Source organism: Suncus etruscus, chromosome 4 (genome assembly GCF_024139225.1).
Source record: "Suncus etruscus isolate mSunEtr1 chromosome 4, mSunEtr1.pri.cur, whole genome shotgun sequence".
NCBI classification, from domain to species: domain Eukaryota; kingdom Metazoa; phylum Chordata; class Mammalia; order Eulipotyphla; family Soricidae; genus Suncus; species Suncus etruscus.
Window position 1 is genome coordinate 3,420,856 of NC_064851.1, and position 27,036 is coordinate 3,447,891.

The following is a 27,036-nucleotide window of genomic DNA, read 5'->3' on the forward strand; positions in this document are numbered from 1 at the left end:
CTAGCAGCCTTGGATCTCACAGGCCTTCACTGCGGCGGCCTCTCTCTTCCCACAGTGCCTCTTCCGGAAGGCCGAGCTCTGGTGGGGGCTCATCTTGTGGGAGTGGGGGCCCATACTGTGGGGGCAGGGGCCCATATTGTGGTGGTGGTGGTGGGGGCCCATATGGTGGTGCTGATGGGGGCCCATATGGTGGTGCTGATGGGGGCCCATACTGGGGGGGTGGGGACCCATACTGTAGGAGTGGGGGCCCATATTGTGGAGGTGGAGGCCCATGTTGTGGGGGCAGAGGCCCATGTTGGGGTAGGGGTGGGGGTCCATATTGTGAGGGTGGGAGTGGGGGCCCATAGGGTGGAGGTGGGGGCCCAGAGCCTGAGGGTCCGGGTCCATATCCTGGTTGTGGGCCCGATTGTGTGGTTCCATAGGCATAAACTGGATATTCTGAGAAGAAAAAAAATTTTTTTCTCACTTATTTATGTAAATGGTAACTAAGAACAAGTAAACAGGAAGAAGAGACAAAATAATGCTGAAGTATTCACACAGAGTAACCTTAAAGTGGGTTTCTTCAGGGCCAGAGTGATAGCACAGTGGTATGGCATTTGCCTTGCACACGGACAACCCGGGACAGATCTGGATTCAATCCTCAGCATTCCATATGGTCCACCGAGCCTGCCAGGAGCGATTTCTTTTTTTTTTTTTTTTTTTGGGGGGGGGGGGTTCTTGGGCCACACTTGGCAGTGCTCAGGGTTTACTCCTGGCTATCTGCTCAGAAGTAGCTCCTGGCAGGCACAGGGGACCATATGGGACACCGGGATTCAAACCAACCACTTTTGGTCCTGGATTGGCTGCTTGCAAGGCAAATGCCACTGTGCTATCTCTCCAGGTCCAGGAGCGATTTCTGAGCACAGAGCCAGGAGTAATCCCTGAGCACCATCAGGTGTACGGGTTAGCCCCCCCCCAAAAAAAAGTGGGTTCCTTCAGCCACCACTATCTGAGGTTTTATCATGTCTTGTTGTGGAGAGATTCAAAGTATTGTGAAAACAACACAGTAGTTATATTTGTATTTTTGTTGTTGGTGGTGGTGTTGTTTTTGGTTTTTGGGCCACACCAACCTATCACACTCAGGGGTTACTCCGGTTATGCGGTCAGAAATCGCTCCTGGCTTGGGGGACCATATGGAATGCCGGGGATTGAACTGAGGTCCATCCTGGGTCAGCTGCGTGCAAGGCAAATGCTCTACTGCCCTACCAGCTCCAGTAGTTATATTTGTGCATATATATATTTGGGGGGGCCACACCCAGCAGTGCTCAATGGTTATTCCTGGCTCTGTGCTCAGGAATTACTCCTGGCAGGTTCAGGAGACCATATGAAATGCCAGGGATCGAACCCAGTCGGCTGTGTGCAAGGCAAATGCTCTACCTGCTATGTTATCACTCCAACCCCACAGAAAGACATTTTTTATTGTTTTGGGGCTATACCCAGAATGCTCAGGAGTTACCACTGGCTCAGCACTCAGGAATTCCTCTTGGTAGAAATCAAATCCAAGTTGGCTGTGTGCAAGGCAAGTGCCCCTTTCTGCTGTGCCAATGCTCCAGCCCTAGATACAAAATCTTTACCTCTTAAAATTTGTTTTCATTATGAAAACGAAATACAACCTCCAAAAGATGGAATCAACCCAAATGCCCATCAATGGATGTTTAGATAAAAAAAAAAGTTGTGTTCTGCACACTTAATGCAATACCGCTCAGCTGTTATAAAAAGATGAATGACTTGGATGTAATCTGAGGTGGTTATGTCAAGTGAAACAAGTCTGGAAGCGAAAGACAGTGGCTAGTTTGACTCCATATATAGAATACAAATAACCAAAGCAAGTCAACTGGCAAACACAACAAAAATAAACCCCAGACTCTGAAAAATATAGTGATTACTTATTTAGAAAAAAATTTTATTGACTTGTCATTGTTTTACAATGCTATCAAATTTCAGGGATATACCTTGATATCTCTAAGTTCCACCACCAATGTTCTAGTGCCACCTCGTTATTCCAACAACACTTCTGGGGGCCAGAGAGAGGGCTCAAAGGGCTGAGCACAGACTGCGCATGCAGGATGCCTGGGTTCAATTCCTGTATTGCATGGCCCCAAGGACCACCGTCAGTGACCGACCCCCAAGCACAAGACTGAATTTAATCCCTTGAGCACTGCAGGTGTAACTCAAACTTTCCTCCTCCAAAGAAAACACACACACACCACCACCACCAACAACAAAACAAACGATCCCTCTATCCTTTGTTCCCTCCACATCTCTTCTACAATTTGGGGGTGTGGGAGGACTACACCTTGAGGTGCTTAGGCACTACTCCTGGATCTGCACTCAGAAGAAAATTTATTGCCAGTATAAATGTTTACATTGCAGATAGATAACTGTCTATTCACCAGAGTCAAGGCAGAGAGAGAACTGAACTGTGCAGTAGTTTTGCTGTGACACAGGAAGTGAGCTCACTTGCTGGTGTGTGCTTTGCATGCAGCAGAGATCTGATCCCAAACTGCAGGCCCTGCCCTTCCCCTGCAAGCTCTGAGGTAGGAGACGTCCCTGAGCACCACTAAGTGTGACCTAAAATACAACCAAATAAGCATAAAGCAAAGAGAAAATAAGAAAATAATTCCATTTGCAATAACCTAAAAATAGTATCTATGGGGAGTTTCAGTACAGCAGACAGAGGGCTTGCCTTGCACATAGCAGACCCAGGTTCAACTCCTGGCACCCCATCTGATCCCTTGAGCTTTGTGAGTAATTCTTGAGTGCAGTGCCAGGAGTAACAGCTGAGCAACGCTGGAAATAACCCAAAAATAAACAAATGGTACTTCGGAATAGGTATAACCACCAAGGTAAAAGACTTCAGCACTGGAAATTATGAAATAATAATAAACCATTTAAGGGCCTGGATGACTAGAAAGAATTTTCGTGTTCGTGGATTAGAAAACAATAATATGGGGCTGGAGAGATAGCATGGAGGTAAGGCATTTGCCTTTCATGCAAGAGGTCATCGGTTCGAATCCCAGCGTCCCATATGGTCCCCCGTGCCTGCCAGGAGCAATTTCTGAGCATGGAGCCAGGAGTAACCCCTGAGCACTGCCGGGTGTGACCCAAAAACCACAAAAAAAAAAAAAAAAGAAAAAAAAAAAAAAGAAAACAATAATATGGGCCCGGAGAGATAGCACAGCGGCGTTTGCCTTGCAAGCAGCCGATCCAGGACCAAAGGTGGTTGGTTCGAATCCCGGTGTCCCATAGGGTCCCCCGTGCCTGCCAGGAGCTGTTTCTAAGCAGACAGCCAGGAGTAACCCCTAAGCACCGCCAGGTGTGGCCCAAAAACCAAAAAAAAAAAAAAAAAAAAAGTAAACAATAATATGTTAAAATAGGAATCTTAAGGGCTGGAGAGATAGTGCAGTGGCTAGGGCACTTTCCTTTTATGCTGACAACCTGGGTTCTATCTCTGACATCCCATATGATCCCCCAAAATCTCTAGGAGTAATTCTTGACTGCAGAGCCAGGAGTTACCCCTGAGCATTATTGAGTTGGCCCCCAAACAAAAAAAAGCAGCAATCCTTCTTGTTAAAAAAAAATTTTTTTTTTGTCACACCTAGCAGTGCTCAGTACTCCTGGCTCTGTGCTCAGAGCCCTGGCAGACATGGGGGACCATATGGGATGCTGGAATTCGAACCACTGTCGGTCCTGGGTCAGCCGCTTGCAAGGCAAGTGTCCTACCACTGTGCTATCTCTCTAGCCCCTTCTTGTTGAAAATTAACGCAGCATCATTGCATTTAAGTTTACTACTTCTGCTCCCCCATCCAAATTGGAAATAAAATTGATTTTTCCTCTTCTGGGGGAAACCTGCCCACCACACACACACACAAACCTGCAGAAGCCGGGGCCTGGGAGCATGCTACATTCCCCTGCTCGGTGATCACATAAATTCCTGGAAGGCCAACCCAGTAATTGACAGTTCTCAGTGGGGCGCCTCTGGAAGCTGAGAAGACAAATTCGACACCAATGTGAGTCTTGAATTATTTCCTGTCAGAGTTCTGGCTGCTATCAAAAAGCTAGTCACAGAGAAGGCATTGGCCCCTGACATGCATCTCATCTCATAGGATGTGAGTCAATACTTTGGCACAGCCCTTGTCCTGATTGATCCACATCCTACTTGAGGACTGGCTGCATCTCATTTACTCGGCTTCAGAACCAAGTCAAACTTAAATTACCCGCAGGTATTCAGGAAAAAGCTCCGCAGGAGAATCCTCTCACGCTGTCAGGACACACCCACGAGAGACCAATGCTAACCCCGCATGAAGCTGAGGAAAGCACCTGCTCCTCTTTCTCCCCCTTCATGCCTCTTTCCAGGAGCTTGTGGTGACATTAGGTGACTAATAATCCCGGATCATCACCTCATCTCAAAATCTTTCAACTAGTTGCAAAGAATAATCAGTAATTATGGGCAACAATTAAACTGATTGAGATGAGAGTCTGCAAGAATTCTCGTTGGTTGATTGGCTTTTACTGAAACACTAATATCTGCTGTCTGAAAGCTTTGACATGACAGGGGGACCTTTGTTTCAGTAACAAGCATTATTGTTTCAAGGAGATCTCTATGAATCAATCAAATGTCCTTCTCACTTCTTATCCCCCTTTTTTTTTGGGTCACACCCGACAGTCAGGGGTTCCTCCTGGCTCTACGCTCAGAAATGGCTCCTGGCAGGCTCAGGGAACCATATGGGATGCCGAGATTCGAACCAATGACCTTCTGCATGAAAGGCAAACACCCTACCTCCATGCTGTCTCTCCGGCCCCTTCTTATTCCCTTTTAATGTCTTATTTTTTTGTTTTTGTTTTTGTTTTTGGCCACACCCGTTTGTTACTCAGGGGTTACTCCTGGCTAGCGCTCAGAAATTGCCCCTGGCTTGAGGGTACCATAAGGGACGCCAGGGGATAGAACTGCAGTCCTTCCTTGGCTAGCACTTGCAAGGCAGACACCTTACCTCTAGCGCCACCTCGCTGGCCCCTTAATGTCTTATTTTTAACTGTCCCTTTAAAATGCTTCCCAAAGGGCCAGAGTGGTGGCACAAGCGGTAGGGTGTCTGCCTTGCAAGCACTAACCTAGGACAGACCAAAGTTCCATCCCCTGCATCCCATATGATCCCCTAAGCCAGGAGTGATTTCTGAGCACATAGCCAGGAGTAACCCCTGAGCGTCACTGGATGTGGCCCAAAAAAACATAAAAAAGCTCCCAAGAGGCCGGAGAGATAGGTGGAGGTAGGGCGTTTGCCTTGCACGCAGAAGGATGGTGGTTCGAATCCCGGCATCCCATATGATCCCCTGAGCCTGCCAGGAAAGATTTCTGAGCGTGGAGCCAGGAGGAACCCCTGAGCGCTGCCGGGGCGTGACCCAAAAAACAAACAAACAAAAAGCTTCCCAAATGTAATTCTTTTTTTTTTTCTGGTTTTGGGGCTACACCCAGCGGTGCTCAGGGGTTACTCCTGGCTGTCTGCTCAGAAACAGCTCCCGGCAGGCATGGGGGACCCTATGGGACACAGGGATTCGAACCAACCACCTTTGGTCCTGGATCGCTGCTTGCAAGGCAAACGCCGCTGTGCTATCTCTCCAGGCCCAAGTGTAATTCTTTTATTCACCTGCATGTCTGTTTCTTTCTTACACGGTTCTCACTGGACTTAGTTTACCAAAGGCGGTGCCATGTACATGGTGCTCTCAGCTGTGTTCCCAAGTCATCTGCCTAGTGTTTAGCACAACAGTCACTGGCTCTAATACTAATAATTAAACTGAAAACTCCACTTTGTAGAGGGGAAGGAACTGTTTCTTGATCCCTTCAAGCATCAGGTCACAAAGTATAATGCTCACTTCATTCTGAAGGTCTCAGCAAATAGGAAAGCCTATTTCACAAGTCCTAAATCTCACTGGGGAAGCTCCATGCTCTGCCATGATCAACCTCAGACCAGATTCATTTTTCCACATGACTGTCCCACTCCCGGGACTCTCCAAAATGCAAATTATTATTATTGTTCTATTCCATATTTGGCAGTGCTTAGAGGGACCCCATGGTGCTGCGGGTGTGTGAAATCTATAGCACCTCCTACTCCTCCCTGTGGGAATGGTGTTGAATAATCTTTGCCTTCCTGTCACCTAGTGTGGTATTTGGCATGCAGTAGGAAAACTCAGAAAATACCTGCTGAGCACATGTGACAATATCAACTGCCTGACCACGAGGAGCAGAAAACATCTGGAAGGGCTTAGAGTTCCTGCTCTGTACCCCAGATCTCAAAAGGACAGAGTACTTGCTATCTTTATTTGGGGGGGGGGGGGCATATCCAAGCAGTGCTCTGGGCTTACTCCTGGCTCTGTGCTCAATGATCATCGGTACTGGTGGTGCTTAGGGGACCGTATGACAGTGTCAATCAGAACAGGGCCAGCACATGCAAGACGAGTGCCCAAACCCATCCCATCTCTGCAGCTTCATGCAGCCTGCTACCTGCATCATCACTCACCAGCAGAGGAAGCTTTCATCAGCCACTGGGCAAATTCGATGGCACCTCCTTTTTTGAAGGATAACTTAAATGTAGCTTGGCCTTCCCAGCCACCTGGAGGAAGAACAGGCATGCACAGAGACACTGGTAGAGCAGGCCCTGAAGGCCCCACTCCCCAAAGAGGCAGGATAGCTTTTGCAGGAATGAGAACGGGGGCCCACGCTGAATGGCGAGGCTTTGGGAAGATGCGGGGTGACAGACACTTACGGAGGGGAGACTTACCATCTGGAGCAGCGTGAATATCTCCCTGGATGTAGTTGGGGGAAAAGACTGGCTGTTCCACGGTGCAGTTTTCTATCAGATGGAACGGCATCATGAAGGAGTGCAAGGGGTCATTGATGGAGTGTGAAGTCACGAAGATCACCTACGAGAGAAATGGAACATTGGGGCAGCTCTGCAGCGTGGCCAGGGCTTGAGGGGTCAGAGGGTGACTCCAAGGCCCAGGCTCCCATTTTCTTCCATGGCTCCTCAACATGGAAAAAAATCCCAGGGTGCCCATGTTGAAACCCGCTTTGAAAGTCCACATCTGGGGCCCGAGTGATAACACTGCCGTAGCGTGTTTGCCTTGTACGCAGCCGACCTGGGATGGACCAAGGTTTGATTCCTGGCATCCCAAATGGTGCCCCGAACCTGCCAGGAGCGATTTCTGAGTGTAGAGCCAGGAGTACCCCGCCCCCCAAGGCCCAAAAAACAAAAATGAAAGTCCACACTTACATTCTCCCCCTATTTAGGGCCGAGACATAGTACAGCAGGGAGAGTGCTTGTGTCAGCAGGTGGCTGACCTGAGTTCAATCCCTCGGCCTCCCACAGGGTCCCCCAGCTCCCAGCAGGAGTGCTCCCTGAGCACAGCCAGGAGTAAGCCCTGAGCAGCGCCAAGTATGGCCCAAGCAAACACACAAACAAATCCCCCCTCCCCTGCTTCAAGAAAAACAAATGTAGAATTCATGGATCAAAGCAGAAATTACCCTGAATGAAGTGAGATATAATGTGCCCTTCTTTGTACCATTAAAGAACATGACTCCCTCGGGATGCCTCGGGAAGGAGAGGAACACATCGCTGGTCTGCCGCAGGAGACTGCAGAGAAGAAAGGGCGAGAGCAAGCGGTGAGAAGCCAGGAACAAGGACGCACATCGAGCTCCCAGCACACAAGGCCTCCAGCCTGGGATCAGGACTCGCCAAGCAGTAGCCACTGCTGCTGTTACTGCCACCTCCGAGGCCTCCACTGGACTGAAATCAACTTTCTCTCGCACGAGTCATTTATTCTTTGCATTAAATTCTTTTTTATTTATTTATTTATTTGGTTTTGGGGTCACAAAAACCAGGGTTATTCCTTGCTCTGCACTCAGAAATCACTCCTGGCAGGCACGGGGGACTCTATGAGATGCCGGGATTCAAACCACTGTCTGTCCTGTGGTGGCGTCATGAAAGGCAAAAGCCCTAACGATGTGCTATCTCTCAGGCCCCTTATATTTATTTATTGGTTTCCAGGCCACACCCTGCGGCATTTAGGGGTTCTATGATCAGAAATCACTCCTGGCAGACTCAGGAGATTATAGGGGATGCTAGCGATCAAACCTGATCAGTCTGGGTTGGCCACATGCAAAGCAAATGCCCTACCACAGTGCTATCACTCTGGCCCCTGTCATTAAATTATTTCTTTTTTTTCTTCCATTAGCAAATATACTTTTATTTCTTGCAAACCTATATTTTGGGGGGGGCCCATACCCAGCAGTGCTCAGGGGTTACTCCTGGCTGTCTGCTCAGAAATAGCTCCTGGCAGGCACGGGGGACCATATGGGACACCGGGATTCGAACCAACCACCTTAGGTCCTGGATCGGCTGCTTGCAAGGCAAACGCCGCTATGCTATCTCTCCGGGCCTGCAAACCTATTTTTATTCCTAAAATTTATTCTTTCCCCTTCTCTCTCTCCCCAGTCAGTCCTTCCCTTTGTCATTCCCCAAAGCCCAAGTCCTCACTCAACCATGGTACATGCTCTACCACAGACCCAGGCCATGCTTATGTGGGGATTCAACCTGGGTCTGCCATGTGCAAAGTAAGCACCTTAACCCCTGTATTCTCTCCCCAGCCACCCATGATTAGTTTCATGAGCAATTTTTCTTACTTATTTTGTATGAAATTTAATTATTTAACAAATTGCTTTTTTTTCCAGTAGGAGGCACTGTGACTCTAGTTTAAGAAATTTGTTTTTCTGGGAATTACGTGAGGACGAAGATGGCCAAGGTAGGTGGACCAGGAGCTCTTTTCAGTGACCACTCTGAGCGGGAGGAGCATCCTGGAAGTAAAGTCCTTCTGTGGCTGTACCTGCTCTCTCTGTGCTCAACCTCTGGGGCCCCACACACAGGCTTACAGGTTTTGAAAGAGGAAGAGGCCTCAGCCTAGCATCCTATGCCTGCTACAAACTCTGGATTTGAACGTCTGCTTGCAGCAGTGACAGGAGTACAGCATGAATCTGCTTAGAGGCTCCCTAGACTTGAAGGAGGATGGAGGAGGTTTCCACTATCCCCTGTCTGCAGAAATTACTAGACCACTGATAATAGCACCAGCCTTGGACCCTTTTCTCTTCTACAAAAGAATTTACTGGGCTCCTGGAGCACTGCAGGGCCCAGCATCCTGGCATTTCCCCTGCTTGCTCTGAAAATGGCATGGCCATGATGCTTTCTTCTGGGCCTCAGCTCTAAATCAGGTTTCTATACCAAAGACCATCAGAGCTTATGGCTGAAGGCAGATCATTGTGAAATTATTTCAGAGCCTTTGAAAGAGGAAGGAATTCGAGCCCGGAGAGATAGCACAGCGGCGTTTGCCTTGCAAGCAGCCGATCCAGGACCAAAGGTGGTTGGGTCGAATCCCGGTGTCCCATATGGTCCCCCGTGCCTGCCAGGAGCTATTTCTGAGCAGACAGCCAGGAGTAAACCCTGAGCAATGCCGGAGTGTGCCCAAAAACCAAAAAAAAAAAAAAAAAAGAAAGAGGAAAGAATTCAATTCTAGCTGCCATGCTATGCTAAAACGTCTGCGTTTCACATCAGCCTGCTTGGTCAAGTATCACCAGGAGTTGACCCTGGAATCCCCTGATCAGTACTTGGAGAGCCCCCCTCCCCAAATAGTAATACTTCTTCTAGGTTCTAGAAAGTAGTCACAAGTTTAGTTGGTCGCATGGGCTTTTCCCCAGTGAAAGAGCTCCCTGGAGCTTGAGAGGCTTCAGTGCCAGCAAGATTCCCCCCCTTCCCCATGGGAGACATGCTTCATGCTACACAGCTTCCTAGTCTAGCGGGAGCTGTAGCTGGGAATCCTGGTGTGGATCCTGTCGTGCTGGAGTGGGAACCCGAGCCACATCCCTGGCCTTGTGGTTTTGAGCCCTAACCTCCCTCTCCCTAGTATGACATTATGGCCTTCTGCCCTTAATCTTGGAAATGCAGGTGCTCTAGGGGTCCTCAAACTTTTAAAACAGGGGGCCAGTCACTGTCCTTCAAACTGTTGGGAGGGCCAGATTATAGTAAAAACAAAATTATGAACAAATTTCTATGCACACTGCATATATCTTATTTAGAAGTGAAGAAACAAAAATGGGAATAAATAAAATATGTGGCCCACGGGCTGTAGTTTTAAGACCCCTGCTCTAGACCCATTCAGGCAAACCCTAGTGAATAGCAAATGCCTGCCCACTTGGGATGCCCAGTTTCTGGTTTGTGTTTCTTTTTTTTTGTTTGTTTGTTTTTGTTTTGTTTTTGGGTCACACCCGGCAGTGCTCAGGGGTTACTCCTGGCTGTCTGCTCAGAAATAGCTCCTGGCAGGGCACGGGGGGGACCATATGGGACACCGGGATTCGACCCAACCACCTTTGGTCCTGGATCGGCTGCTTGCAAGGCAAACACCGCTGTGCTATCTCTCCGGGCCCTCTGGTTGTGTTTCAAGGGAAATTTCCCTGAGACAATCTATTCTGCCCTGTTTTAAGGAATCGTTCTTTCTCTTATTATGATGCATATTTTTTCCTCCAACATCCTGTATTTTTTACCACTGTTTCCCTAGTGAACGGTGGTACTACTATTAACTGTATCATTGAAGAAAAAATCAATATAGATAATAATGCAAAAATAAATATATAATGTAAATAAACAAAAAAGGAATAAATCACCAAAAAAAAGGCAATAAAAAAGTCAGATCAAGGGCAAAGAGAGTAGAGTCCAAAAGGTAAAACCAGTATTTGCTGACCAAGATTTGAATCCCAGAGCAGCACATAGTCTCCTGAACAATTTCAGAATTTTTTTCCAGAATAACCCCCAAGTGAGCACAGTGCCAGGAGCCAGCTATGAGCCACCGACAAGTATGATCCAAGACTCTCCCCTCCAAAAATATTACTGAAAGGAGAAAACTTGTTTTGAAATAATTACATATAGCTGTATACAGAAGTTAAAATCAGAATTTATTTTGTTTTTATTGTGGAGGGGCACACCTGGCAGAATTCAAGGGCTTACTCCTAGCCTCCCTCTATCCTCAGGAAACCATATGGGGTACCAGAGATTAAAGTCAGAATATCTGTGTGCAAGGCAAATGCTTTATCTACTATATTATCTCTCTGGCCCCAGGTGTAGTGGAAGCCTCATGCCTCAATCCCAAGGAATTGGGAATGCTGGTCTGGAATCAATGCTGACACAGGAAATAATCCACACCAGGTTAAGGAGATAAAACAGGTTCAGGAACTTCCACCACAAGCTATCTGCAAGCAGGCAAAAGACACCAGCTGGCAGACACATAGCTGTGGGCCCAAACAGAAGAAGTCTCTCTGACCCAAGGTTGTTTTTGTTTGTTTGGTTTTTGGGCCACACCTGGCAGCACACAGGGGGTTCCTCCTGGTTCTGCACTCAGAAATCACTCTTGGCAGGCTGAGGGACCATATGGGATACTGGGGATCCAAACCCAGGGTCAGCCATGTACAAGGCAAGCACCATATCTCCCCGATCCCAGGATTGATTGCCAGGTGTGGCCCAAAAAAACAAACAAAGGCACCAGCTGGCAGCCAGCATAGCTGTGGGTCCAAACCCTGCCTTGAACCCCATATGGTTCCTTGAGTCCCATCAGGAGTGATCAATGAGCACAGAGCCAGGAGTAAACCTTGAGCATTATTGAGTGTGGCCCGCAAACAAACAAACAAATGAAAGACAGTATTTCAAGCCAGGGATGTAGATTCGTGGTAGAAAAGAATAAGTGAGGGGTTGGAGAGATAGCACAGCTGTAAGGTGTTTGCCATGCATGCAGAAGGTGGTTCGAATCCCGACATCCCATATGGTCCCCCAAACCTGCCGGGAGCAATTTCTGAGCATAGAGCCAGGAGTAGCCCCTGAGCACTGCCGGCTATGACCCAAAAAACAAAACAAAACAAAACAAAACAAAAAAAGTGAAAGGGGAGAACAGGGAAGGGAGTGTTCTGAAGGCAGAGGTGAGATACGACAATTACCCACCACTGAAGGTAAACAGGATCCAGTAAGCATAGACCTGGCATTAGTGATAGGATGCCATGGAAAGCAGAATCCCAGAGATCAGCTTCTCCGCATGGACCCATCCAACACAGCAGAGGAGAGTGGTGGGAGGAACAGCTGGAGAAAGCTGCAAGGGCTTTGGGCTAGAGCAGGGAGACATCATTCAGCAGGCAGGCAAGGACTGGGAGCTGCCGCTGACTCAGCAGGCCACTCACATGATGAAGGGGGTGGCAGTCTAGGAGAGGGAACCGCTTAAGACTGACTAAAAGAGTGCCTATGTGAGGAAATCAGAACTAGGACTGCAGTGGCAGAGTCTGAAGTAAAACGGATTTTTAAAGGAATGTGACCATCTGAAGCCCAGTGGTAGAGAGGGCCTGCCTAGAAGGCTTAAGGCCCTGAGTTCAATCCCAGCACAGTCCCATATGCCGAGAGTAATCCTTTGGTGACATTGCACCCAAGTATGTGACTTCCAACCAGTACCCCAAGTGTGTGTGACCTGTCACTAGAAAAATGACAACAAAGGAAAAGAAATGAGAAAGAATATATTTAGAAAAAGGTCTTAAAATTTTAAAAACAAGATTGGAAATATTGATTGCTGGGCCCGGAGAGATAGGACAGTGGCATTTGCCTTGCAAGCAGCCGATCCAGGACCAAAGGTGGTTGGTTCGAATCCCGGTGTCCCATATGGTCCCCCGTGCCTGCCAGGAACTATTTCTGAGCAGACAGCCAGGAGTAACCCCTGAGCAATGCCGGGTGTGGCCCAAAAATCAAAAAAAAAAAGAAAGAAAGAAAGGAAGAAAGAAAGAAGAAACAGAGAAAGAAAGAACGAAAGAAAAAGAAAGAACGAAAGAAAAAGAAAGGAGAAAGAGTAAGAAACAAAGAAAGATAATAAAGAAAGAAAAAGAAAGAAAGAGAGAGAGAGAGAGAGAGAGAGAGAGAGAGAGAGAAGAAAGAAAGAAAGAAAGAAGAAAGAAAGAAAGAAAGAAAGAAGAAAAGAAAGAAAGAAAGAAGAAGAAAGAAAGAAAGAAAGAAGAAAGAAAGAAAGAAAGAAAGAAAGAAAGAAAGAAAGAAAGAGAAAGAAAGAAAGAAAGAAAGAAAGAAAGAAAGAAAGAAAGAAAGAAAGAAAGAAAGAAAGAAAGAAAGAAAAGAAAGAAAGAAAGAAAGAAAAAGAAGAAAAAGAAAATATTGATTGCTACCAACAACAGTGAAAAAAGGATCCTCAAAAGTCAATCTGGGGGCAGGAGTAATAATATAGAGAGGAGGGCACTTACCTTATAAACTACCTGGGGTTCAATCCCTGGCACCCTATATGGTCCCCAAAGCCCACTCAGAGTGACCCCAGAGCCCAAAGTCCTTGATCACAGCCAGGTGTGACCCAAAAACAAACAAATGAAAATAACCAAAACCACCTAACACAAAGAGAACTACCACTTTACTATCCTAAAGTCCCACTTTTTGGTATATAGTGAAAGAAAATAAAAATAAAATAATGAAGAGCTCTAATTCCCTTTCATTTACAAGTTTTATGATTTTTTTTTTTTTTTGGTTTTTGGGTCACATCGGTGGTGCTCAGGGATTACTCCTGGCTCTGTGCTCAAGGAAATCATTCCTGGCAAGCTCGGGGGACTATATGGGGTACACACATATATACATATATAAAACAGATAGGGCCGGTGAGGTGGCGCTAGAGGTTAGGTGTCTGCCTTGAAACTACTAGCCAAGGAAGGACCACAGTTGGATCCCCCAGTGTCCCATATGGTCTCCCAAGCCAGGGGCCAATTTCTGAGCGCTTAGCCAGGAGTAACCCCTGAGCATCAAATGGGTGTGGCCCCCCCCCAAAAAAAAGAAAAGAAAAAAATATACACAATAAAATTCATTACTGCATTGTACTGATTTGATGCAATCTTTCTAGGGATACATCAAAAAAAGAAAAAAAAAGAAAAAGAAAAGGGAAATTCATTACCTAGTCAATTCACTACTTAGTCAGGAAAAGGAAGATAAACCTGTTGTGATAACAGACACCTGGCGTTGCTCAGGGGTTACTCCTGGCTGTCTGCTCAGAAATAGCTCCTGGCAGGCACAGGGGACCATATGGGATACCGGGATTAGAACCAACCACCTTTGGTCCTGGATCGGCTGCTTGCAAGGCAAACGCCGCTGTGCTATCTCTCCAGGCCCAACAGACACATCTTGAGGACACCATGAGTGGTGAGATGCTAGAGAAAGACAAATGCTATATGGTATCGTTTATATGTAAAATCTTCAAACTTATAGGATCCAGGATTGAAGAAAAGTAAAAAAAGAAAGGCTATTTATGAAAAGTCCCAGTAAAGATGGTAAATTCTTAATGATGAGAGACTAGAAGCTTCTCATCTCAGTGGAAACAAGGTAAGGATGCTCACCCTCACCACTTCCAATCAACAGAGTACTGGAGATCTTAAAAATAGGTGAGAAATTGGGGCCGGGTAGGTGGCGCTGGAGGTAAGGTGTCTGCCTTGCAAGCGCTAGCCAAGGAAGGACCACGGTTCGATCCCCCGGCGTCCCATATGGTCCCCCCAAGCCAGGGGCGATTTCTGAGCACATAGCCAGGAGTAACCCCTGAGCATCAAACGGGTGTGGCCCAAAAACCAAAAAAAAAAAAAAATAGGTGAGAAAAAGAAATAAAAGGCATTCACATAGGAAAGGAAGATTTAAAATAACTGTTCACAGCTAATATAATTTTATATGTATCCCTGAGACCTGCCACAAGTTATCCCTGAGTGCAGAGCCAGGAGGAGTAAGCCCTGAGCACAGCTGGTGTGGCCCAAAAACAACTGCAAAAAGAAAACCCAATTTACACACAGGGACAAGGAGCAGCTGGCCTATGGCCCTACAGAGGGCCAGAAACAATTGAGGGACAACACCAGGACATGGCATCCTGCAATCCCACAGATGGTACAAGGGCAGGACAAGACCAAGATGGAATCCAGACTGGGCATGGTAATGGAGGGGCAGGATAAGTGGCATTGTACACTGGTGAAAGAGAGGCCTGGACATTGGGGCAGGACCCAGATCTATCTACTTAATCTATACAATAAACTATAACTGCTTAAGCATTTGAGCTTTTTCCCTGTTTTGTTTTGTTGTTGTTGTTGGGTTGATTTCTTTTGTTGTTTTGAGTTTTTTGGGGGGGTTATTCATTTGTTTATTTTTTGTCATACCCAGTAAGAGGTTGGGGATCAAAATCACGTCAGGCATATGCAAGCAAGCACCTTAGCCTCTGTACTATCATCTCATGGACCCCAATAATATGAGTTTTATTCATTTTTTATTTATTTTTAGCTATTTTGGGCCACAACCAGTAGGGCTTAGGAGTTATTCCTGGCAGTGCTGAGGGGCCATATGGGATGCCAAGGATCAAACTACATGCAAGGCAAATGCTTTACCCCTGTGCTATTGCTCTGGGCCATTGTTATTTATTTTCCATTTAGTTTTTGTTTGTTTTGTTTTGTTTGTTTTTCAGCCACACCCAGTGATGCTCAGGGGTTACTCCTGTCCATACACTCAGAAATCGCCCCTGGCTTGGGACGCCATATGGGACACAGGGGGGATTGAACCGAGGTTCGTCCTTGGATGTCTTACCGCTTGTGCCACCACTCTGGCCCCTTCATTTAGTTTTATAGGCTAATATTTCATACAATATTCAAGAACTCCAAAGCTCAGGAAAAAATCCATTTCCATGATAATATTCTATCAGCCCTCCTTATCTCCTAGATTTATGGGGAGGTTTTGGGGCCACACCCCCTGCAGTGCTCACAGGTTATTCCTGGCTCTGTGCTCAAGAGTGATTTCTGATAGTGCTTAATATGTGATGCAGCCAGGCTCACAGCATCCACAGTTTTGTGTAAGGCCTTACCTACCTCTCGTACTATCTCTCCACACACACCCTTAAATTCTTTCTAAATTTTCTGCAGTGAATGTATATAGTATTAGCTGCCCACATCTTAGACTTGTCTAGTAAAAAATAAAAGAAAGAAAGAAAGCCAATGTTTTTTTTTTTTTTTTTTTTTTTTTTGTTTTTTTTTTGTTTTTGGGTCACACCCAACGTTGCTCAGGGGTTACTTCTGGCTGTCTGCTCAGAAATAGCTCCTGGCAGGCACGGGGGACCATATGGGACACCGGGATTCGAACCAACCACCTTTGGTCCTGGATCGGTGCTTGCAAGGCAAACGCCGCTGTGCTATCTCTCCGGCCAGAAAGCCAATGTTTTGTTTCCCCTTCTCACCAGTAGCATCTGGTCTATTCATTTATGGATTCATTATGCTAAGATCAGAGAGAGAAAAAAAAAAACCTCTTCTAAGGCACTGCTAAGCTGTGATGAATTGTCCTCAAGTGTGTCTTACAAATAAGGAAGAAGTCAAAATAAAGCCATTATTCTCTCTCTCCTGCTATTCCTCCAAAGTAGTTCCTAGTCATTAATTCAGAATACAGACATGATCTTCTTTGATGAGGAAAACCTAGATATAGTCATGGCCTGTGTGAGGAACAGCTGGAGTTCAGGAGTTAAATAATGAGTGGGGCCCAAAGTTCAAACCCCAAAGTTCCCTCAATGTACAGACCATAGGACCTTGAGCACATTTTTTTCTTTGTTTCCATTTCCTGTGAAACTGGGGGCTTCACTACAGAGAGAGCAGTCCCAAGCATAAGGCTCTGAGAATAATGCTTGGCTATGTAATTATTCAAGAATGCATCCCTTAAAGATAAAATTACTGTAAATTCAGTGTTCCCACGATCATTGTTTTACACACTTTGTTCCCTGTCTCCAACACACACACACACACACACACACACACACACACACACACACACACACACACTTGCAGAGTAAAGCATAGAAACACAAGGCCGAGGGTCCGAATGACAATTGAACCCATCACCCAGTTAGAAGAGACTTCACTGCCCAGACCCTCAGGTCAATGAGCTCCTGTCCAGTGTGCAGGTCTGGGCAGACAGAGATTAAACAGAGCAGTGGAGCAGAGAGGGTGCACAGGCCTGTCAAGAAAATATTCCACTTTGACCCCCCAAATATAGTAGTGATAAGGAAAGAAATTGAGTGGAAGAGAAGAACTACAAATATGAAAGGATGGGGACCAGGGACCAAGCGGTCTCAGGTACTTGGTAGTGTTAAAAAAAAAGGGGGGGCAGGCCGGAGAGATAGCATGGAGGCAAGGTGTTTGCCTTTCATGCAGGAGGTCATCGGTTCGAATCCCGGCGTCCCATTTGGTCCCCGGTGCCTGCCAGGAGCAATTTCTGAGCATGGAGCCAGGAATAACCCCTGAGCACTGCCAGTGTGACCCCATAAAAAAAAAAAAAAAAAAAAAAGGACAGAATTAATATCCAAGCCAACGCAACAATGAAATCAAGAGACTCAAACTAACAATCTAAACTTAAAATGGGCCTGTAGGGCCCGGAGAGATAGCACAGCGGCATTTGCCTTGCAAGCAGCCAATCCAGGACCAAAGGTTGGTTCGAATCCTGCCAGGAGCTATTTCTGAGCAGACAGCCAGGAGTAACCCCTGAGCACCGCCGGGTGTGGCCCAAAAACCAAAAAAAAAAAAAAAAATGGGCCTGTTATACTGGTAGATTGGGGGGCAAAGGGATCGTATGGGATGTACTTGGGGAAGGTTGGTGGAGGGAAGTGGACACTGGTGGTGGGATTGCCCCAATTCATTATATATCTGAAGCCCAAGTAGGAAGGCCTTTGTAAATCACAATGGTATTGATAAACTTAAAATTAAAAAAAATATTCCAGGAAAAGAAGCAGAGAACCAGGACCTGGGCATCAGCATTTGCTGCTATCTATGAGCCTCTTTCAGGAAAGACCCCCAGGGCTACTCTGCTCAAACTGGGTGGCTAGGAGCAAGGCATGGGGTGCTAGACATATGCTAGAAAGGTGTCTGGGAGCAGAAACAGAGGAGGCCACACCACATCCAGGAGAAGTCAAACCAGAGAAGGAGGACTTCGAGGCCTGAAGGTAGGTACCCCGCAAATCCAAAAGCTCCATGTGGGGCATCCTTCTTCCCCTACAGCTTAGTTTCATAGGCCCCAATTTTTTCTATGAGAAGGAGGGCAAGGAAAGAAGTCTTTGTGGAAGTCTGAGGGGCGGCCTTTCGAGACCCTTCCAGAAGGTTCCATTCCAAGACTGTATGCTCAGGTTGGTAGCACCCACATATTCCAGAACGGCAACGTGGCTCTGCCCTGTGCCAGCTTGCTCCCACCTCAATGAGGGGAATGCCGTATGCCTCACACTTGTTTCTACAATGCAAGGAGTCATGTTTTGTCTTTTTTTTTTTTTTTTTTGCGGTTTTTGGGTCATACCCAGCGGTGCTCAGGGTTTATTCCTGGCTCCATGCTCAGAAATTGTTCCTGGCAGGCATGGGGGACCATATGGGACACCGGGATTCGAACCGATGACCTTCTGCATGAAAGGCAAACGCCTTCCCTCCATGCTATCTCTCCGGCCCCATGTTTTGTCTTTAAGACAAGCAAGACAACCACAAGTTCCTGCTCCGGCCATGGCAAGCAGGAGCCCCCTGGGGAAGTAGTGTGCATGTGCTAGGTTGTGGGTGGGGGGGGTAGGACCAGAAAAGGCGGAAAGGCCTCTAATTGGCTTAGCTTCTTCGAGCCACCAGCTGGACCCTATTCACCCCAGCCCCCCTGTTTTAACAAGGCCCCAATAGTCCCCACAGACACCTGTCACCGTAAGGGATGTCAGCGGTCAGGCGGTTCTCGGTGTGACTCTGATTCACAGCCAGCTTGCCTAGGGCATCTCCTGCAGCCTCTCAGATGGCAAAGGGCAGGCTGGCACATGATGGGCGTGTCTTGTGCCCTGTGGGCAGGGCTCTGGGGAAGTGGATTATGACTCAAGGGCCTAGCTGGGCACAATGTGGCTGATGACAGAAGAGGCTGCAGTTAAGAGGGTGAGAGGACCTGATTACCAAGGGCCGAGTGGGAGGCAGCCTCCATCCCACCGACCCCCCAACAGCCCTTCCTTCAACATCTCGTGGCTGCCCATTGCCTGCAGGGATGGACTTGAATCCATCTTGCCCAGAATCAAAGTGTATATACAGGGTTTATCCTGGCTCCTAGCATGTATGATTCATTCTTTATTTATTTGGGGTGCGAGGGTTGGGCCACACCCGGCGGTGCTCAGGGGTTACTCCAGGCTCTGAGCTCAGAAATTGCTCCTGGTAGACTTGGGGGACCATATAGGATGCCGAGGATTGAACCTGAGTCAGTCCCACATCAGCTACGTGCAAGGCAAAAGCTGTGCTATCACTCCAGCCTGCATGTAATGTTCTTCGCCTCTTTGTTTGGTTTCAGGTCACTTCTATGGTGCTCCTGGCTCCCAGGGGTCTCAAACTCATTGCCCGCGGGTTGTTTGTGGGCCTCCGTACATTTTGTGGCCCTGCCCTCAAGGAATCTTTTTTGTTTTGTTTTGTTTTAGCTGTTTGGGTCACACCCCCCAATGTTCAAGGCTTACTACTGACTTTGCACTCAAGGATCACCCCGACTTTGCCTCCTTTGGCCTCCAGGTAAATTGAGTTTGAGACCCCTGCTACGCCCAGGGATCACTCCTGATGATGCTCAGAAATAAGACCTGGGTCAGCCATGTACCAGGAAAGCACTTACCTGCTGTCCTATTTCTCTGGTCCCTGTCTCTTCTAAGATAAGTCCAAGTAGTTGCATCAGACAGTGCCTCAAATCAGAACCCATTTCTATGAGGTTGCATCCTTGAAGGAAAATCTCAAGTCCGCAGCATGGATCGGTACCAGCTCTAAGATGGAGAGAGCTGTGTCATCCATCTTACCTGCCCTACTTCCTCCAAATATCTTTGCTGAGGACCCACTGGGATACAGGACACTGAAACTACTTTGAAAACCAGAATATGGCAACTATTCCTTTTAAAATTCACAAATAGGAGCCAGGATGTGGCTCAGGGGTGTTCTCAGCATGCGTGAGGCCCTGGGTTTTATCTGTAATACAGCATGGCCACCCAGCACTGCCTGTATAGCCCCCGCAACAATAAAATTAATTTCACAAATAGAATCAGAGGATGTACCATTTTATAATTACCACTAATTAAAAAGTCACCAAATAAATGGCCACATCTACAATAGTAAGATGCCCCCTGATTACGTGTGTGTGTGTGTGTGTGTGTGTGTGTGTGTGTGTGTGTGTGTGTGTGTGTTTATAAGAGGTATTTTGATTTGGGCATTATACCCAGCTGTGCTCAATTCTTTTTTTCGTTTTGTTTTTGGGTCACACCCGGCAGTGCTTAGGGGTTACTCCTGACTCTGTGCTCAGAAATCGTTCCTGGCAGGCACCGGGGACCATATGGGATATCAGGATTAGAACCACCATCTGTCCTGAATCAGCTGCTTGCAAGGCAAATGCCCTACTGCTGTGCTATCTCTCTGGCCCTCAATTCTTTTTTTTTTTGGGTGGGGGGTCACACTTGGCAGTGCTCAGGGGTTATTCCTGGCTCCAGGCTCAGAAATTGCTCCTGGCAGGCACGGGGGACCATATGGGACACCGGGATTTGAACAGATGACCTCCTGCATAAAAGGCAAATGCCTTACCTCCATGCTATCTCTCCGGCCCCTGGCCCTCAATTCTTACTTCTTTTTCTTTTTTTTTTTTTTTTTTTTGGGTCACACCCGGCAGTGCTCAGGGGTTATTTCTGGCTCCAGGCTCAGAAATTGCTCCTGGCAGGCACAGGGGACCATATGGGGCACCGGGATTCGAACCGATGACCTCCTGCATGAAAGGCAAACGCCTTACCTCCATGCTATCTCTCCGGCCCCATCAATTCTTACTTCTAACTCTGCACTCAGGAATCTCTCCTGGAGGGTCAGGGGGACCATACGTGGTGCCAAAGACCACAATTGAGTCTGCCCTATGTAAGGCAAGTGCCCTACCCACCATACTATTGCTCTGGCCTGTGATCAATGATTTTAAGTATAAGACTTGCCTGGAGAGATGGTACAGGAGGCACTTGTCCTGACTACACCCACTTCTACTGACCCTGGTTTGACCCCACCCATGAGCATCATCTGGGGTCACTTCTGACATGGAAGTTGGAATAATAGTCCCTGAACACCACCTGGTATGGCCCAAAACCCACCCCACCAACCCCCAGAAAAAATAAGTAGCAAGACAACTGGAAAAAAAGATAAGTATAAGACAACTGGAACAGGTCTGGAGCGATAGCACAGCGGTAGGGTGTTTGCCTTGCACACAGCCAACCCAGGACAGATCCAGGTTCTATTCCCGGCATCCCAAATGGTCCCCCAACCCTGCCAGGGGCAACTTCTGAGCACAGATCCAGAAGTAATCTCTGAGTATCGGTGGGTGTGCCCCCACCCCAAAAAAAGACAACTGGAATAAATGTGTATTGTAGGCATGGCATGAAGTGGTCAGACTGAAGTCAAGTTTCCATCCTGTGCCCATGACCAGAATATAAAGCTCTGGACAAGGCAAGCATGTTCCGGCTCCACTCTCCAAGTCTGTATGAAGACCATAGAGTCAAGGAACCCTTAGGTCCCATTAGGAGTGATTTTCTGACATACAAATCTCCCTGTGCTCCATCTCAGTGTGGTATTACTCGTAATTCCAGCTCGTATTTCACTTGATTGAATGAAGTACCTGGTCTCCCTCCAGTCTTGACTCTCATCATTCCTTAGTTCCTTGCTCTCATCCTATAGAAAATCCAGAGGCCAGTGATAGGCGGGGTGCTTGCCTTGCATGAGGGTAGATCTCTGGCACCCTGAGCCCTGCTAGAAGTAGTGATTCTTGAGCATAGATCAGGAGTATGTCCTCAAACAGAAAAACAATAGTTCTAAACTAATTGCTTATTGTTGAATTAATTAATAAAGAAGGCCCTTTGGATGGGCTTGGATGGATGGAGGGGCCTTTCTCTGCCGTTTCAGGCCACGTGGCTTCAATCCCCTTTAGCTGGTGAGTCTACCGGTTCAGGATGGCCATTATATCATTTTTTTGTTTTGTTTTGTTTTTTTGCTTTTTGGGCCACATCCAGCAGCACTCAGGGGTTACTCCTGGCTCTGCACTCAGAAATCACTCTGGGCAGGCTCGAGGGACCAGATGGGATGCCGAGGATGGAACCCAGGTTGGCCATGTGCAAGGCAAATGCATGACCCACTATGCTATTATTTTGGGTTTTATTTTATCTTGTTTTTTTTTTTTTTGTTTTTTTTTTGTTTGTTTTTTGTTTTTGATTTTTGGGTCATGTCTGGTGGCAACTCAGGGGCTTCTCCTGGCTCTGCACTCAGAAATTGCTCCTGGCAGGCTCAGGGGACCATATGGGATGCCGGGATTTAAACCAACATCCATTCTGGATTTGGCTGCATGCAAGCAAAAGCCCTACCACTGTGCTATCTCTTCAGCCCCCTGGCTATTATTTTTAAATTAAGAAAAATAGCAGGAAGGTAAGAGGCATGTTATATAAAAGGAATATGAAAGAGATCAAATATTAGATTTAAGAAAGACAAACTCGAGGCTAGTGCGATAGCACAATGGCAGGGCATTTGCCTTGCATGGCTGACCAGAGACAGACCTCGGTTCTATTTCCCACATCCCATATGGTCCCCCAGGCCTGCCAGGAGCAATTTCTGAGCTCAGAGCCAGGAGTAATCCCTGAGCACTGCCGGCTGTGGCTCAAAACCTAAAAATAAATAAATAAAATGTAGAATTTAAAAAGAGAGAAACTGGCATGTATGATTTACTTTCTTTAGGGAAGTTGTTTTTTGGGGGGGGTTCTCCTCCTGATTCAGTGTTCAGGGGGCCACTCCAGCTGGTTCAGGGGACTGAACCAAGACTCTCCCTGCCCCCATGCAAACTTGCACACTCTTTTGTTTTGGTTTTTGGGTCACACCGACAGCATTCAGGGGTTACTCCTGGCTCTATGCTCAGGAATCGCTCCTGGCAGGCGTGGGGGACCATATGGAATGCCAGAATTCGAATCACCGTCCTTCTGCATGCAAGGCAAACGCCCTACTTCTATGCTATCTCTCCAGGCCCACACACTCCTCTTGATCTGTCTCCGTGATTCCTGCAGCTATGACTGATTCCCTGGAAAAGCTCCTGTCTCACCCTTCACACAGGGCTAGATAAAACAGGCCGCAAAGACACAAGCCAGGCACTGATTCAAACAGCAACGTTTAGTTCTACAACACAGAAAATCGAGCAACATTTACACAACCAATTTGAATGTTTGTTGGCTTGTTTTCAGTTGGGAGCTGAATCCTTGTGTCACCAAAAAGATGGGCTGGGACTGGTCCCGTTCAAGAAACGGGTCCTTCTTGCATCCCCTAGGCTTGGGCCTTTTGCTCCGACAGGACTTGGCGGCAGGTCAGTGGCCCACAGGTCACCAGCCTTTGAGCAAGTTGTGTCCAGGTGGAGATGGGGGCGTGTTGGGCGGGGGTGTTCCATAGAGACATAGTGTGGGAGGGGCAGTGGCAGCCAACATTCGCAAACATTCATGCATCGGAGGGAGGGCTCTGCCCTCTGTGGGGTGCTTTCCACTGGCCCACGGTGACTACCTGCAGGCTGCTAACTCATGACTCACATGAACGGGGTGGAAGGGAAAGTTTTATTGGGGAGGGGGTGGCTGGGAAGAGCTCCCTCTTATTGCTACGTGGTCAGAAGGATGTTTTCTTCCTTAAATTCACATCTATGGGCTTCTGGAAATTTCTGTATGTGTGTTTAGTTCCCCCCCCCCCCTTTTTTTTTTGAAGTCTGAGGATAAGGAAGTGAGTTCCAGAAATGTCTCTTCAGGGAAATCACTCTTCCCAAGTGGCTAGTTGGTGAATAAGAAAGGATAGGAAACTACTCTGGGCCAGCCAAACATGGTGAGGTGGATTTATAAACAAAAAACCAAATAAACAAAATAAAAAAGCCATCCTAACCCTTGCTCCCCTTCTGGGATGATTCATCCTGACAACGCTTTTAGGGAAACACAGGAGACACCCTTGTCCCACACTGGGGTTCACACAGCTGCTGTCCACAAATCTAACAAGAAGCAAGGTTGCCTTCTTGGCCCCCCGAAGGGACCCAAGAGCAGCGCATGCAGAGGAGCAGGGAAGGGGCCACGCGTGCCATTCCTGGCGGGTGGTCACAGGTAGCTGGCAGGGGGTTGGCAAGGGCAGAAGCAGCGCTTGGTGAGTCCTTTCACCCCACAGACAGGCTGGGACAGGCAGGCAGACACAGACGATGGAGGAGGGCAGTGCGGCGAGAACTCCATTCTGCAAGGGGGGGAGGCAGCAAGCTCTCCCTCCTGCTCAGGGTTGCCCCTGTCAGCGCCACAAAGGCCACATGGCCCCGCAGCTCTAAGGGCCACGAGGAGTGGAGGAAGAAGCGGTGCTTGGAAGGGCCTTCACTCAGCTGTGGGGCAGGGGGCGGCTGGCCCCGGTGGAAGGACATTGCTCAGGAGACCTTCTCCCTGCAGGGGGAGTTGAGAACGGTTGAGGGTGTGGAGGCCAACAGCTGGCCACAGACATAAGACAGCTGTGCCAGGGTCTTAGGGGAACCTAGAGCCAATGTCCTGCTCGGCTCACCAGCACCTGGCCCCCCCACCCCCACCCAAGATCTTTCCTGGAGTCAGGGAGGGGCAATTGGGTGTCTGGCCCTTTTCCCCCATCTCTACACTGAACTGCTGGTGGGAGAAGGTGGGCAGAGCCCCCCACTTCTGTGTAAATGGAGTGACTCCAGGCTCGGGCCCTAGATGCCTGTGAGGGAAAGAAACTGGGTTTGGGGGGTTAAGAGCCTCAACAGAGATGAGACTGGGGGTCTGGGGTCACCGGCCATCTGATCACCCACCTCCTTCTCCTGGCCCACTGACCTTGGTCTTAAGTCTTTGTCTTTTCCTAGCACCTGATGAGTGATAAGTGACTATAACGCTGGGATTTCTAGAGGTCTAAAGCACCTAGGAGTAGACCAGGGCGAGAACTGAAGGTGGGGATGAGGCGATTGTAAACGGTCTCATTTGGTGTTTTCCTTTTGCCTAAGGCTAAGTGGTCTTTTTTCGGGTGGGGGGCGCCCAAATTTCAGCGACTTGATGGGCTAAAGGAGGAGTCTGTGAACAAAGCCCGGAGGGTCGCTTGAGGGAATGTGCCTTAATAAATAGAGGGCAGGAGGGAGCAGCTCCTTAATAAATAGAGGGCAGGATGGTGGGCGCTCAGGAGATGCACAGAGACAGACAGGAATGCGGCAACTAGCACAAAAGTGAGGAGAGAGCAGAGCGACACGCAGACAGCAGGGGAAGGAAATAAAGGGAAACCAGCTTTGCAGAGGAGGAACCACTGAAGAAAGATTCTGTCTGGAAGTTGGACCACGGGCAAGGCCAACGCTTAGAGCAACTCTGAGCTTTTTGCTTCCAGTTCTTCTAGAACTGAAGGCCTGTGAAGGCTGACTAGACTGCATCTCGACTGCCAGCACAACTACAGGGTTTTTGTGGGTACAGACATTGTCCCCCACAGTCCCCCTGCCACCTGCTCCTCCAGACTCTCTTTGGACTGGCGGTCTCAGTCATTTTGGGTTTGGTTTTGTTTTGGGGTCATATCCAGTAGTTTTCAGGGCTTACTCCCGGCAGGTTCAGGGGACCCTATGGGATGCCAGGTATCTAACTTGAGTCAGCTACGTGGAAGGCAAACGGTCTCCCCACTGTGCTATCACTAAGGCCCTTACTCTCAGTCAGTTTTGTAAGTCAATGAAGCGATGAAGTGTTAGCCTTAAATACAGGCAGGAAGCTGATGCTGATTAGTCCTGAAGGAGGCGAAGAAAAGGGCAAGAAAGGGGTGCAGAGGCAAGGAAGGCGAGGAGGGGGTGGACAGCATCGGTGACAGTGACAGCGACACAAACCAAGGGTGGAGCTCCCTTCCCTACTGGCCCGCACTAGCCGACCCTCTGCAGTCCTGGGAGCTTCAGACCGTCTCTGGGTCCTCAGCCCACGAGGCTCCCCGGGAAGGAGAGGTAAGTGCTTAATGCTCAAATTTTGTCCTCGGAGAATCTGGGTCCCTCTAGGGGGCAGGCTCAAAGATAAGAAAGTTCCCTCAGGTTCCCTGGCTCCTGTCTTCTTTTAAAAGAAAACATCCCACCTCCAGGCCTCTGGAGAGGGGCCGCCACTCTGTTCTGGGACACAGGGAAAGAAGATAGATAATGGACAGCCATGGAGAACCCAATTGACATAGGACTTTCCAGGGAAGGCCGTGAGCAGACCTTAGCCCTGAGTTCACATGCACACAAAGACACACACACGCACACACACGCACGCACACACACACACACACACACACACACACACACAGTGCTCCACAAACAGCACACAGGCCCGTGGGAGAGAAGAGAGAGAAAGGAGGTGGTGTGTAGGATGCTGTGTGAGGGGATGTGTGATGGGACAGAGTGGCGTCAGGGGTTACTGTCGCGGCTGGCCTCCGTGTCTGTGCTCACCGGAGGGAGGCCTCCGTTGTCATTGAGCCGCTTAGCCCGGTAGGTCTCGTAGTGGATGTTGTGCGTCACTTCCTTGAGGTCCTGCAGGTGGGTCCTGAAGGATAAGGAAGGGGTAGGGTGGGGAACAGGGATATAATTAGCCTCCAGAGGTGAAGAGGGACCCCGTGTCTTCCAGGCCCCAGTGCCCTGATAGCTGGGACCCATCCCCAGAGCCAACAGCCCTTCCTCAGCCCTTACAGCCTTGAGACAGGAGCCAGAGGGGCCAGAGCGATGGTACAGTAGGAGGGTTTGCATGTGGCCGACCCTGATTCAATCCCTGGCATCCCATATGGTTCCTCAAACCCGACAGGATTCCCGAGTGCAGAGCCAGGAGAAACCCCTGAGGATCTGAGGATAGTTGGGTGTAGTCTCCAAACCAAAAAACAATAAACAAAAAAAGTGGACTGGA

At 48.2% G+C, this 27,036-nt stretch overlaps 2 protein-coding genes across 6 annotated transcripts in view; both read right to left on the reverse strand.

The window, feature by feature from the left end:
- On the reverse strand, positions 1-23,628 carry WBP2NL (WBP2 N-terminal like). Its single transcript, XM_049772452.1, has 7 exons — positions 23,513-23,628; positions 7,556-7,664; positions 6,813-6,954; positions 6,552-6,644; positions 3,914-4,024; positions 234-390; positions 1-115 (listed from the first exon to the last, which is right to left on the reverse strand). Exons 1-7 carry the CDS (start codon positions 23,626-23,628, stop codon positions 1-3), a joined length of 843 nt encoding a protein of 280 aa, XP_049628409.1.
- SEPTIN3 (septin 3) overlaps positions 23,284-27,036 on the reverse strand; it is a 21,741-nt gene continuing 17,988 nt past the window's right edge. For 3 of the 5 annotated variants that reach the window (XM_049771667.1, XM_049771668.1, XM_049771664.1), the window contains 2 exons: positions 26,589-26,682; positions 23,284-24,582 (listed from right to left, as the gene is read on the reverse strand). In XM_049771667.1, the coding sequence (XP_049627624.1) occupies positions 24,517-24,582; positions 26,589-26,682 (160 nt within the window). In that variant the 3' untranslated portion in view covers positions 23,284-24,516. Of the gene's footprint in view, positions 26,683-27,036 lie in introns of all 5 variants that reach the window. The other 2 variants (XM_049771666.1, XM_049771665.1) reach the window with 1 other exon arrangement.

Coding starts and splice junctions, on each gene's coding strand:
- WBP2NL (XM_049772452.1), bottom strand. CDS start 23,628: ATGCATGAATGTTTGCGAATGTTGGCTGCCACTGCCCCTCCCACACTA. Junction 6,645..6,812: donor TATTCACGCTGCTCCAGATG/GTAAGTCTCCCC, acceptor TTCTTCCTCCAG/GTGGCTGGGAAGGCCAAGCT. Junction 116..233: donor TATGGGCCCCCACTCCTACA/GTATGGGTCCCC, acceptor CTGCCCCCACAG/TATGGGCCCCCACTCCCACA.